The 14,977-nt window shown below is 35.9% G+C and overlaps 1 protein-coding gene across 1 annotated transcript in view; it reads right to left on the bottom strand.

Annotated features, from left to right (window-relative positions):
* Nucleotides 1-3,390: 3,390 nt before the first annotated feature.
* The window catches only part of MSR1 (macrophage scavenger receptor 1), an 85,455-nt gene continuing 73,868 nt past the window's right edge, over nt 3,391-14,977 (bottom strand). Inside the window, exon 10 of the mRNA XM_050800258.1 lies at nt 3,391-5,100. Within this exon, the coding sequence (XP_050656215.1) occupies nt 4,967-5,100 (134 nt within the window). The 3' untranslated portion in view covers nt 3,391-4,966. The remainder of the gene's footprint in view (nt 5,101-14,977) is intronic.

Raw genomic sequence — 14,977 nt, 5'->3', positions numbered from 1 at the left:
TTCTTCTTTTTCTTTCGGTACTTTAAATATGTCATCCAAATGTCTTCTGGCCTTATGGTTTCTGTTGATGAGAAATCAGCTATTAATCTTTTTGAAGGTCCATTGTATATGACAAGTTGCTTCTCCCTTGCTACTTTCAAGATTCTCTTTGTCTTTTTCTTTCAGCGGTTTGACCAGTTTATCTTTATGTGGGTCTCTTGGTGTTGGAGTTTTTGAGATTCTTGGACTTGTAGATTTATGCCCACCATCAAATTTGGGAAGTTTTGTGTGGTATTTATTTACATATTCTTTCTTCTACTTTCTCTCTATCTCTGGGTCTCTCATAATGCATATTTTGGCCCACTTGATGGTGTTCCACATGTCCCTTAAGCTCATTTTACTTTTCTTCATTATTTTTTTCTATCTGTTTCTCAGACTCAATTTAATTGTCCTATTTTCAGATGAACTGATTCTCTTGCTTGTTGAAATCTGCTGTTAAAGCCCTCTAATAACATTTTCATTTGGTAATTGTACTTTCAGATGCTGTTTCTGTTTGGCTCTATTTTTTGTAATTTGTGTCTCTTTATTGATATTCTAATATGGCTACTACATTGTTTTTCTTATTTCCTTTAATTGTCCATTACTTTTTAAAGAATATTTAAGACAATTGTTTTAATGCCTTTGTCAAGTAGGTACAACATCTGTACTTCCTCAGTGACTATTCTTTTAATTCCTTTTGCTTATTTTTGTTTTGTGACTATCCTGAATTATTTTTACCAAGACTGTGTTCTTTATTGTTGAGGATCACTGAACTCTGTGTTCCTTACTTTGTGTTAAACTAGTGTTTTTGAATGCCAAGCACTAAAAACAAAAATAAAATACAAAATCTGCAACAAACAAACACAACCAACAACAATCCATCTCCCTCAGTATTGCAGATTGTTTCTGAACCTGGGCATGCCTTCAACATTTAGCCAGATTTGCACTAAGCCTGGAGATCAGCCCAAAGTGAAACCTTAGGTTCTTTTCAAGGCATGTGTTTTGCCCTGGGCATGCAGGGGACTTTCTAAATTTCCCTGCATTCATTTTCTTTTTAAACAACCTAATTTCCCAAAGAAACTCTCTTCAGCTTTTGCTACCAAGCCTTATGCTCTCTATTTCATGTTTCAACTATAATGTTGTGACCCACACATTTGAGGGTTGTTACTTCAGCTTACAGTGTTTTTTAACAATGGTCACTACTTTAGCAAACTGAATTCAAAATTAAGTGAAACAGAGATGAATGCTTTGCATCAGTCCTTCAAGGAATGTCTTAGACAGATTAAAACAGACATACATAACCATTTGTGAAGAAGGTCGTCTCTGCTTCCTCTGGAACTAGGGACCAAGGGCCCAAGCTACAAATGTAGACTGCCTACCACTGCCTCAAGACAAAAAGCATTGCTGCATCCAGGAGGAGGTAGGGGGAAGGCAGGTAAAACCATCACAAACTTCATTGTTGTTTCAAAGTTGCCTTTTTCTTGACTTAACATTTGCTTAGTTTCTCTAAAATTTTGACTTTTTTTCAGAGTCCTGACAAAGTTGATTCTAACAGTTTCTATTTATTTTTTGATATTTCTCTAAAGGAATGAGTTCATGAACCTGCCAACTCCACCATTTTGTTAATATTGCTCTTTGTTTCTGTTTAAGTAAATGTACTCAATAATAACATCTACATAAAATCAGTTCTTGTTAAGATACTAACATTTTAAAAATATAAATTCTAAGAGTTTTAAATATAAATTACTCTGCAAAGGAAAATAGCTGATAAATATCAGAAAGGAATACATATTTCACTATGTTATGTGATCAGAAGATTGGTGTGGTTAAAGAAAAAACATTTAAAAATCTATTACCTAACATTCAATAAAGAAAAAGTGCAAAGAAAATGCATAGTTGAAAAAAAATCAGGCTATATTATGGTTATATGGGTGATTGAAAGCCAAAGCCACATCTAGTGCCAAACAGATGTTCCTAAAATTCCTATATACTGTCTCAATGAATTAAAAAAAAATTCAACATAATTGTCTCCTAATTTTGCTTTTCTGAGGGAACATTATTAATTGTCTACCTGATAAACATTGGACCTTTTCCTCCTCTCTGCCAGAATCTTGATTTTATTTAGTTAACATGGGATCTTGAGCTTCACCAGCCTTGAGCTTCTTCAACTCTGGAGGGTAAATAATGCTTATCACTGTAACCCAAGGATGGTTATGTCTTGACTGTGATTGCTTTGGGCATCCTGATCAAACAAATTACTGAGGGTAGAAATATTTCATTTTACCCTTAATAGCAAATATTATTACAGTTGACCCTTAAACAATTTGAGTTTGAACTGTGCACTGTTCCATTTATATATGGGTCCTCCACCTCTACGACCCCTGAGAAAGCAAATCCAAATCCCATCTTTCTCCTTCTCAGCCTATTCAATATGAAAACAACAATAAAGGATGAAGACATTTATGATGGTTCACTTCCACTTGATTAATAGTAAATACATTTCTCTTCCTCATGATTTTCTTAATATTTTCTTTTCTCTATTTTATTGTCATAATACAGTACATCATGCATATAAAATGTGTTAATTGACTACATTATTAGTAATACAAAATGTGTTAATTGACTACATTATTAGTAATACAAAATGTGTTAATTGACTATTTATGTTATTGGTAAAGATTCTGGTCACCCGCGGGCTCTTAGTGGCTAACTTTTTGGGGAGTCAAAAGTTATATGTGGATTTTTCACTGTGCAGGGGGTCAGTGCTCCCAACCTCTGTGTGGTTCAAGGGTCAACTGTATATGATTTGTAATAGGCACATGCTTTAATGTAATACTTTACTTGAGTACAAACTACGATGGTCTATACATTTTGAAAAAATGGAAAGTTTTGATTTGAAGCTATTTAGATAATTTAGGTGGAATATGTTTGGCCCTTAGATATCAATGGTTATTCTTCATTTTCTACATCCCTTTGCTCTTTCTTTTTTCTTCTTCTTTTATTTAAATATACATTTTGCATTTAATGTGATGCTAGATGGCTCAACAAGTAGAATACATTCATTCTGGTCAGCTGAGCTATTTTTTCAAAAAAACCAAATCACAAATTTCTGTTTTTTTAATGGAGTGAATTCAATTCAACATTCCAAAGTAAATTAAGTCCTCAATTTGTATTAGTGCTATTAGGTTCTTTTCTACACTGGACTGAACTTCATAGATTCTCTCAAATACAAAAAGGATTTTTAGATTACTTATTAAAGATGTAACTATGCATAAGTGATAAATCAGCACACATATACCAGACAGCAATAAAGTATTAACAACCCATAGGCACTGATCTCAGACATCCCAAGCAGGCTAATAATGCACATCATTCTTTCAAAAACCATTGTATTTACCTTTTGAAGAAAATACCTAGATAGTGGAATTGAACACAAAGAATTAATAACTAGCTGAAAGTACAACCAGGGTTTGAGACAGAAAGTGTACATTCAGAATTCATTCTCTTAACCACAAAATTATGCTGCCAGAGAAAATCAGCAATGTTAAACAAGTAGAAGAATGTTGCATGATAAAAGTGCATTTTCAGTAGGCTGTTTACAATAATTCCAATTCCAAGGTAAGTTTTTGCCTTTTTAAGTTGGAGGGTTGTGAATCTACCACTTGGTTACTGTGTGTGGTGAGACTTCAGAATATGAAAGAGTGTTTAAGCTTATGCTTTCATTTGCCACTATTAAAGAAAGAACAGTAGAGTAATTCCATAATAGTACTAGTTTACAATTACATTTTTTTGTGAATTGGTCATAGGAAACTTGAAGAATTCTGTTATTTTCAGGGCTGAGGTTGAATTCATTTGGGCTTTAATATCAACTATTGGTCTTTCTGCAGACAGTCACTTTCAGAGTAGAATCACTGTTTTCAGGGTAGCTTTTCACACTCTACACTGTGGCCCTGGGGATGGGTTGACTACCAACAAAAAGTTGCTAAGCTACTTTTTGGGGCATGCTCCGAGTTATTGTCCCTTTAGGACTAAAGAGGCCTCCCCCACCCCCGGTTGTAAATGTTGACTGACTTCATAAAAGACTCCAAAAAACTGAAATTTCTCTTTCTTCTGCACTCGAGATGTTTGCATTCTGTTTGTTAAAATGGAGTAATGAGCTTTACATTTTAACCACCATGTCCTAGAATTGTAACAAGCTAATTATTCAATTTAAAACACATAACAAACTAAGCTTCCTGTTAACAAGTGGCATTTTTGATCCACCAATTATCTGGACAAATATTATGATGGTAAGTTTTCTCATATGTTCTGCTTTCAATTTACTTCATGATTCAATTAAACAGTTGTCAATACATGACAAGAAAAATAAGCTCCCTAGTCCATCGTGGCCAAGACATATCATTAACATCGATATCTACTACACAAGTTATTGCACACTGAGATATCTTAATAGTTGGATAACATCCTTCTTTTAAAATAATATGTGTGGATTGGAGGTTTTGCAGTCTAGGCACAAAAGATATCTTCTGAATCCTTCTATTATTCAGAAAGTAATTAAAATCAACTAAATAGATTACAGAGACAAAAAGAGCAAGAAATTGTAATCTCCTGATGAACATATTATGAATTGGAGTCAATTATTGTTATGCATTTCTATTACACTTGGCCTTTGTAATCTGGAAGCTATAAACTTCAATACGTTCAATTCAACATATAAGTCATTATATTAGAAAATTCCATTTAAAAACCTATAGAAGTTAAAATGGTTTAAATATAGATATAAATGGTAAGTATGAAGGTTTTCAATATGTTAATCCTGTGATTTAAAAATATTATTTGGGCAATATTCTTAATCTCTTAAATATTCATTAAATGGATTTTACAGGAAGAAGGTAATAAAATCATTTCTGAGCAGCGATTTCATAGTTGTGAATGAAAATATGGTGCATTATAAAGTGCAAGTGACTCCAGCATCTTCAGAATGTGAACAGGTTCTTGTCCCCCATTGTCGAATTTTACATTCTTCAATAGATGATTCTCTCCCAAAACAATACACTTCATTCAGCCATATTGGACCAGTACCTGCAATAATGAGGCGCAACTGCATTAGTAAATTTAGAGTTTAGTGTTTCTGTTCGTGTGGGGCAAAGCCATTAATTCCTTCACTAATTAAACAACAAAAGTGTTTATTATTTTCTGTATTCAAGTTCTGTGCTCTCTAGTAGGAATCAAACATTAATCTCCTGCTTCAGAACACTTTATACTGTTAACCTGTAAACTACTAAAATGCAAAGTACCTACACAGTTCTATGAAAGTAGAGATTAAGAATTTTTTAAAGGATTTGACAAATTAGTTTTATTATTAATCTAAAAATAAGAAAGTTTCAGCTTTAATAATCATGGTGTATGTAATAACCTGATGATCCAAGTGTATATGTATGTCAAAAGATCTTGGGGGTATATTTGTATGTAAGATAAACTGGAAAAAGGAAAACTTAATCGAAGCATCTTCCTCCTTTTCTTATCTTCCCATGTATTTCAACTTATGTGTGCCTGGTTTATCAAATACATTATCTATTTTTAATTAAAGTAGAACTAATTAATCAGCCAAGGGCCTACAAACCATCCTGTAAGGAAACCATGGATTAAGAATGTTACTAATTGCAAGCACAAACAAACAGCAAGAAAATGACAGAGCAAAGGTTTTCATGAGCTGATCAATTAAGAGAGTGGTAATAGTAAGTTGGAGAGCCCAAGTATTTTGTGAGGTGTTTATAACAGTATTGAGCCTTTTTGACTTGAACTTTTAAGGCAGAAGAAGGAAAAGAGTAAAGGAATATGATCTCAAAATCAGAAACCTTGCCAGGGACACTTTTTAGTTCCCAAATTAATCTTACTAGGCATGGCATGTTCCCTTTTGTGTTTGTGATTGTATGTGTGAGCATATTTTTATGTGTATATGTGTTTGTATATCTGTGTTTCCTTTTAAGTATATAAAGTCTATAAAAACTTTTTGAAAGCCTCAAAGGGCTACTTAAAAATACATGCAAATACAAACAATTGTGCAAATAGTAAGACTATTCCCATGTTAATACAGGAGGAAGCCAAAGTACTGAGACATTTGTAAATTGTATCTATTATATTTATTGTCATTTATAAATTGTATAAACAAACAGAAATTAAACTTTTGATGAAAGCCATGGCTCTATCATAATTTGGAGAGTGTGAGAGTGGCTCCATGAATTCTGAACCTGGGCTACTGTGATGCTTTGGCATTATATTTTGTAGGTCTAGTCAGTGAATTTAGATTTCAGCAGTGCAGAATTTGTACAATCCAGGAAAAGGAAATTGAGAGTGGGAATTCTCCAAATGTCTACAGCACCAGCAAGGTCGTCCCAACATGAACAGCAAAGGAAAAACATTATTTAGTTGATTAATGTGCTGACATGTAAACACATGTTTTTAGAAACTGCGGTAAGGGAATTCATGAATGTTAGCATACCAAGGTTGTGGTCGTAATAATGAAAATTTAAGTCCACTCTTTTAAGAATTTTATGTGGCAGGAAACACTTACACATTTGATGTATTATTCCATGGAATCCTCAAATAAATTTCAAAAACTGAATGCCATTATTGTGTCATTTTACTGTTTAGGAAACTGAAAATCAGCGAGGATAAGGAACTATGTGTGCTCAAAGTCACATAGCATTCCCACCCCGTGTCTACCCTGAGCCACTGCCTTTAATCAATGACTTACTGCAACCTCCTTCATTGTTAGACTTACTTATTTAGCAAATCTACTTTGAGTGCCTACATGAGTGAACAAGACCAAAGTCCACACTCTTGTGGACTGACTTCCTGGGAGGGCTTATCTTCTAGGTAGATGAAGCAACTGAGATCACATATGCAATCATGCCAGAGCAAATACCGTATCTAGAGCCTCTGATTCTTATTCCGGTTATTTTTCCTCTGAGGACACATGGATGTGACAAATGTATTGTGGAATTTGGTATCTCTGTCTTTTGCTATGTGGAAAAGTTTCAGACACAGTGAAATTTTTTTAAGCGCTTGTGTATAAGGTAATATGCTAGGTCTTTTCACATACATTTCTAAATTTACTTTTTATAATAACCTTGTTAAATAATGGTAATTATCTCCATTTCATAGATACATAAACTGAGACTCAGAAAGGGTGTATGACTTTCTCAAAATTACAAAGAATAGATCCAGGCAACAGAACATCATGACACTTAAAGCTTAGTGATATGTATTGGTTACACAGATGTCTAGAGAGAATTATAGAAGTAATTTCCAAAGATTTGTTGTTTTATTTTTACATTAATATATTCAAGACTATTGAGCCCAGGGGAAAAATTTATTTAATACATATTTTCCATCTCATTCCAAATTGTTTTCTGCATTAAAAAATTAATGCAGAGATAGTATAAAATTCATAAAATTTTATCCTTGTGTAAACCAATGAGATAAAAAACAAATTTGTTTTTATTTCTTTAGATAATAACTGTTACTCAAGGATTTTCATTGTTGGGGCTGTCATTGTTATTATTTTCTTTGTGCCTCTGAACTATTATTTCTAGTCAGTGGAAAGCTGTACAAAAAGTATGTGTGTTTCTTAGATATGTTTTTAGTCTCTAATCCTCTTCCTCTCTCTCTTTCTCTCTCTCTCATCTTTCTACCTGTATACCTAGCCATATATACATCTATGATTTCTTTTATAATTTGAGGGTTGTAGGGATTGATATTGATTTTATATATACGATATATGATATTGATTATATATATATAAAAGATATATATATTTTATATATATATATATATCTTTTTTTTTTTTGAGACAGAGCCTCCCTCTGTCACTCAGGCTGTAGAGCAATGGTATGATCTCGGCTCACTGCAACCTCGGCCTCCTGGGTTCAAATGATTCTCCTGCCTCAACCTCCTGAGTAGCTGGGATTACAGGTGTGCACCACCACGCCCAGCTAATTCTTGTATTTTTAGTAGAGACGGGGTTTCACCATGTTGGCCAGGATGGTCTTGATCTCTTGAACTTGTGATCCACCCACCTCAGCCTCCCAATGTGCTGGGATTACAGGGGTGAGCCACTGCGCCTGGCATCCTCTTAACCTCTTTATAAAAAATGAAAGATACTGATATTTCTTTGGGGTATTAGGGTATCTTTAATCTTACCAGCATTTCTATGAAAAATAAAAGATAATCAGTTTCATACATCACCCAGATATATTATAAAATGATGAGATTTGAGATCAGCTGCTGAATAGATAAATGGGGGAGCAAATATCGTTAATAGTAAAAAGTGTCTGAATGAGTATTTTCATTATATCTAGTCATGGCTGAGTGACATAATTTTCTATCACTTTTAAGCCTAGTTGGGAAGTGTTTTGTGAACAGTGTCTGCTTTGAGAAAAACATTGTGAATGAAAGTTGAAAACACTGTGGGAATCAAAGTAGAGATGAATGGGTAAATAGTGCATATAGTTTGGATTCTAGTTTTGTGCTTATAGAGAAACCACTTATTTTTCCTCAATTTTATGATATGCAGAATACAGGGGTAAGGGTAACATGGCTTTAAGACTTTGTCTACCTTTAATATTTCATGATTCTAAAATTCTGAAGAAGCAAGCTCTTTGGAAATGAAGTGCTCAAGTATAAAGGACTTGGAAGGATGTTCCATCTGGCGGAGAAAGCATGGTATGAGAGCCAGGTTAAGGCATGAATCTTGACCCTTCTTCCCACCCCCATGCACCCACAACCAACATAATGACTACGTAAATGTGTACAAGTTTGGTGACCTCTGCTAGCCCTACTTATTTTCTCTATGGAAAAAAAAAAAGCTGTTTTTCTATGATTACCCAGCTCTATGGACCGGCCCTATATTACTTTCCATAATATTTGACATTCAAACATTTACATTTTAAAACATTCAACGCACAAAGAGCAGTATGTAAAAATTTGACTTGTGACCCTTTGATATATTTATTTATCTTTGAGATTAGTTTTACTCCCATTCATTAAAGGATAGTTCAGAGGTATAGAGTTGTATTTTTTGATTGCCTTCTGTTTACGCTTATGTTTTTTTTTTTTTAATTTCACATAGAAAATTGATTATGGTATATGATAGTGGTAATAAAAAAGCAAAGAAAAGTTAGCTAAGAATAACTTCTAAATGGCATTTATGTTTAGATGTTACTTTTGTTTCTGTTTTCAGGTTTGGAATTTCAGCACTCTAAACTCAGGAGAGGATGCAATAGTTACTCCAGATCTTACTTCCTTCACCAGCATCCACACAGGCTCAGATATACCTGGAGCAAATTCTTGAAGGTACCACTGTTGTCTGATAAAGCTCATCCAAGTTTGCTGCAGGGAGGCCACAGGCACAAGAGCTTGGAAAGCCTGGATACAGAGCCAAAAGTACTCACTCTCCTTTCGCTGCCCTGTGCATTGATGAACAGTAGATGCCCCTCAGTGCTTACTTAATTAAACTTGTTTTGGCTGGTCAGAAAAAAGGTGCATCCAAATGAAAGAACCTATTTAAAGGAGCATGCTTGAAACTTTATTACTGTAAGTCATTTTACTGGCAACTGCAAAACTAATTGTTCTTAACACTAACAAGGATTCTATCTGCGAAGCCAGGTTTGCTATTTAAAACTAGAAAAAAAATATGTGGAGACTGTCCAAAAATTATATTGTTTCTGCAATGAGGGATTATATAAAGAGGATTCATTTAAGTTGTTTTCTGGCTGGGCACGGTGGCTCATGCCTGTAATCCCAGCACTCTGGGAGGCCGAGGTGGGCAGATCTTGTGAGGTCAGGAGTTCGAGACCAGCCTGATCACCATGGAGAAACCCCGTCTCTACTAAATACACAAAAAATTAGCTGGGTGTGGTGGAGCATGCCTGTAATCCCAGCTCCTTGGGAGGCTGAGGTAGGAGAATCGCTTGAACCTGGGAGGCAGAGGTTGCAGTGAGCAGAGATTGCGCCACTGCACTCCCGCCTGGGCAAAAAGAGCAAAACTCCATCTCAATAAATAAATAAATAAATAAATAAATAAATAAATAAAACTTGTTTTCCTTTTTGTTTCAATTTTGGTAATTACGTACAATATGATATGAACCTGATTCTTCTCACTTTCCTAAGAGAATGATAAATAATTAAAACATTAATGCATGTTTCTCTTTCACTTCTTTACTCATCCACTCATTTTTCTAAGTCTCTTGTCTCTGCTCTGCATTCAAAATTGCTTTTTTCTTTTTCTCTTACAGTGAAACTGTAAATTTAAGGTGGAGGAGTGAAAAAATGAGGAATGTTTTAAACAGCTTTCCATAAAAACCTCGTTAGCCATGTCAAATCCCCAATCAGTTAATAATGTAAGCCTGTCTCTTGAAATACAATGTCCAGCGAAGTAGATCATAAAACTTACTTTTCAAATCGTTTTCTTCAGAGCAAATAATATTGGTTCTATTTTTTTCTCTCAGCTCATTTTGCTTTATTATTTTAAAATTCGCATAATTATTCTTTAGTTGTTTGGTACTGAACTTTAGGCAGGGAGTGGAAACAAGAGCTAAGTCAAACCAGGTGCAGTGGCTCACACCTGTCATTCCAGTACTTTGGGAGGCTGAGGCAGAAGGATTGCTTGAGGCTAGGAGTTTTAAATGAACCTGAGCAACATAGCAAGGCCCTGTCTCGATAAGAAATTAAGATTTAAAAAAAAAAAATTAGCCAGGTATGTGGTGCATGCCTGTGGTCCCAAGAAACTCTGGAGGTGAAGGTGGGAGGATCATGTGAGTGTGCAGGAGTTTGAGGCTGCATTAAGCTGTGATTGTACCATTGTACTCCAGCCTAGGTGACAGAGTAAGACCCTGTCTATAAAACAAACAAGCAAAATCTAAGTCATATTAGTGGGATATCTACTTTGAGTTATCCTTGGAATATCACTGATGTCAATATACAATGTAATAGTGATCTGACTCTTTCAAAGATAATAGCAAATAAATGTGTGATTATACAGTTTGTATTGCTGCTAGGAGTGATCTCCTTCAGTATTGCGCAACACAACATTGTGAGTCAGATTTTGTAGTGGTGCTTTCCATATGCTAGTTAACTTAGACTTCAAGACAAATCCACCAGATCGGTGTTATTCTCACTTTATTGGAAAGGAAATTGAAATTCTGAAACACAATAACCACAGCTAAAGTTTAAACTTGCAACGTTTTAAGTTAGAAAACTCCTAATCTTTCCAGTTTGCTTCACTAGATGCTGAAAAATGTAAAAGGATTGTTTGATGATAATAAAACTCTGGGACAATGTACAGAATCACCAACTACCATAAACAAACAGCCTCCTGAAAATTTAGACAAAATTATGTCAAGAAAACTTGAGAGACTTATCTTCACATAGCCAAGTAAATAATTTCACATGAGACTAAACTCTGTCATTGTATTCTTATTTAAACTTAAAAAAAAAAAATTCTCTTCTTAGTATCTCAATATACCTATTGTCTTCCTTTCTTACCAGTTCTTTAGATCAGAAATCCCTATCTTATGGAGATATAAGTAGGAATGAATAAAAGCTCTGAGGAAAATGCTATTTTACTCGTGAGACTAAGCCTTAAAGTTAATGCAATTTTAGGGCAATAGTCTTCCAACTATGTGTTTCTCACCTATGTTTGTAACTACGGTGGAAAAATATCTTTGAAGTCCACGGCAAAGCTTCATGCTGAGAGAAAAAATAAAGCTACAGATGATGTCTTGTTCACTTTCATACCACAGGTTGTATTTTGCCAGCACTTACTAGTTTTCCTTGAATTAAAGTACGTATACTACTACTGTTGCTCTCCATTTGATTTCGTGCTCTCCACGAAAAAGCCTCACCTCAACCGCAGTACTACTGGGCTAGTTTCTTAAAGCAAGGGTCCCCAGCCCACAGACCATGGACCAGTAGTGGTCCATGGCCTGTTAGAAACAGGGCTGCACAGCAGGAAGTGAGCAGCAGGCGAGCTAACAAAGCTTCATCTGTATTTACAGCCGCCCCCTATCACTCACATTACTGCCTGAGTGCCGCCTCCTGTTAGATGAGTGGCAGCATTAGCTTCTCATAGGAACACAAACCGTATTGTCAATTACACATGTGAGGGACGTAGGTTGCATGCTCCTTATGAGAATCTAATGTCTGATGATCTGAGGTGGGGCTGCAGCCGTGATGCTAGAGCTGGGGAGTGGCTGCAAATGAAGATTAACATTAGCAGAGAAGTGTGACGGCACAGAGGCAATAATAAATCAATTGCTTGCAGACTCATATCAAAACCCTGTCAGTGAGTGGCAAGTGACAAGCTGCATCTGGGGGCAGGCTTTAGAGTGGAAAGTGAGTTGATGTACTTCAGTTGTACAACTGCATTTGGTGCCTTTAAAAGTATGTCTGAGACAACTTCAAATCTCCATACCTTCTGGATTAAAGTTTTAAAGCAGAATATCCTGAAACTGCCACAAAAGCACTGAAAAGGTTGCTTCCATTTCCAACATCTTATCTTAGTGAAGCAAGGTTTTCTGCAGTGACAGCAACCAAAATGAGATTATGGAGTAGACCGGACATAGGCAACACACTTTTGGTGTCACTGTCTCCCATAAGCCCCAGATGGGACCGTCTAGTTGCAGGAAAGCAAGCTCAGAGCTCCCACTGATTCCACATAGTGAGTGGTATAATCTACATCAGAATGACTTGTATAATCATTTCATTATATATTACAGTATAATAATCACAGAAATAATGTGCACAATAAATGTCATGTGCTTGAATCATCCCCAAACTTTCTCCCATCCCTGGTCCAGAGAAAAATTGTCTTCCATAAATCTGGTTCATGGTGCCAAAAAGGTTGGGAACCACTGTCTTAAAGAAACAATGCTAAAGGCAGAGTTGTCAAATCCTGCATAATGTAAGCATCAAAATAATTCATCCAGACTAGTGGTATTTTAGGGTACTTTTCTTTTTTTATACTGAGCTTGTCTGCATTTATTATATTATCTAAATAACTGGCAATTTTTATACTTCATTTGTCAACAAAAGCACATCTTGAGAATCCAAAACATCCACATGCTTTTATTTCTAAAGCTGAAGAATCTTCAGTCATTTACCAGGTGACTAAGAACATGGATAATAATCGTTATGTCCTCTGTTAGAACTCTGGGTGTCCCCTTCATAGATGGTAATAGTCACTTGAAATGTTTTATGTGATTATGTATTTAAAATAAATGGTCTTTCATTCTGTGAATGTTAGTTATCATAGAAATGGATTCTGTTCCCACAAAACAATTTGGAAACGTGGGCTGGGTGTGGTGGCTCACAACTGTAATCCCAGCACTTTGGGAAGCCAAGGTGGGTAGATAGTTTGAGCCAAGAAGTTTGAGACCAGCCTGGGCAACATGATGAAACCCCGTAGCCACCAAAAATATAAAAACTAGCCAGGCATGGTGGTGCATGCCGGCAGTCACAGCTTCTCAGGGGCCTGAGGAGGGAGAATCACTTGAACCCAGGAGGCAGAGGTTGCAGTGAGCCGAGACTGCGCCCTGCACTCCAGCCTAGGTGATAGAGGGAGACCTGTCTACAAAACCAAAAAAACAAAAACAAAAACAAAACAAAAGACCAATGTGGAAACTCAAATTAGGAGCTCAGTCTTGTTAAATAACTGAGGGCATCATTCAATTCTCTAGGGATGAAGAGTTGAGGATTTTTTTTTTCTTTTTCCTCTTCTCTAAAACAACAAAAAAGAAAAACAAAACAAAAGCAAATATCTAGCTGTTGACCTTGAAAATATCTTACTGTTTTACTTTTGGAGATAAATTTTATAGGTGCAAGAATGATTTCAAACCCACACTTTTCAACCTGGGAAAAATGTTCTAAATATGGGACAGGGATGGAAAATTCGGAAACTCCAGAGATCTATTTGAAGCTGTTTATTTCCTTTGTTTCTTCTATGTAAACCTTTAGGGTGCAAGTTACAAACTGGGGCCAGGGGCTGAACCTGGCTACAGAAGTTCTGCACATTACCACTCTGTTTTCTGACATCTCCTCTCTTCATAAAATTAAATTGTCCTTCTAGGATCTGAAGACTCTAGAACCTGAGCCTTCTGCTTAAATCCATCTCTTAAACCTAATATGATAATAATAATATATATTTTTTGAGACAGAATATCACTCTGTCACCCATGGTGGAGTACAGCTTGGCTCACTGCAACCTCCACCTCCTGGGTTCAAGCGATTCTCCTGCCTCAGCCTCCCGAGTAGCTGGGATTACAGGTGTGCACCACCATGCCTGGCTAATTTTTGTATTTTTAGTAGAGATGGGGTTTCACCATGCTGGCCAGGCTGGTCTCAAATTCCTGACCTCAAGTGATCCACCCACTTCAGCACCCCAAAGTGCTGGGATTACAGGTATGAGCCACCATGCCTGGCCTAATATGAAAATCATTTTAGGTAAAATAGTAAAGGATGTAATTCTGACCTATTATTATTACTATGCAGGTATTTAACACAATGCCTGGCACATAGTCATTACTCAATAAATCATAGTATACTATCACTTGGTAATATCTTCTAGGCATTTGAGAAGTTCATCTTACCTTTTTCTAGTTTTCTGTAAAAATTTGTTTTTCAGAGACAGGCCTTGCTCTGTGACCCAGGCTGCAGTGCAGCACCATGACCATAGCTCGTGTAACCTGGAACTCTTGAGCCCAAGCGACCCTCCCACCTCAGCCTCTGTAGTAGTTAGGACTGCAGGTGCATGCTATCATGCCTGGCTTTTTTCTTTTCTTTTTTTTTTTTTTTTTTTTTAATTGGTAGCGATAGCATCTTACTATGCTGTCCACGCTGGTCTTGAACTCATTTATTCTAGTGATCTTCCCGCTTCAGCCTCCCAAAGTGCTGGGACTAT

The sequence above is a fragment of the Macaca thibetana genome, chromosome 8 (assembly GCF_024542745.1).
Source record: "Macaca thibetana thibetana isolate TM-01 chromosome 8, ASM2454274v1, whole genome shotgun sequence".
NCBI lineage: Eukaryota > Metazoa > Chordata > Mammalia > Primates > Cercopithecidae > Macaca > Macaca thibetana.
This window is presented reverse-complemented; position numbering and strand designations above follow the sequence as displayed.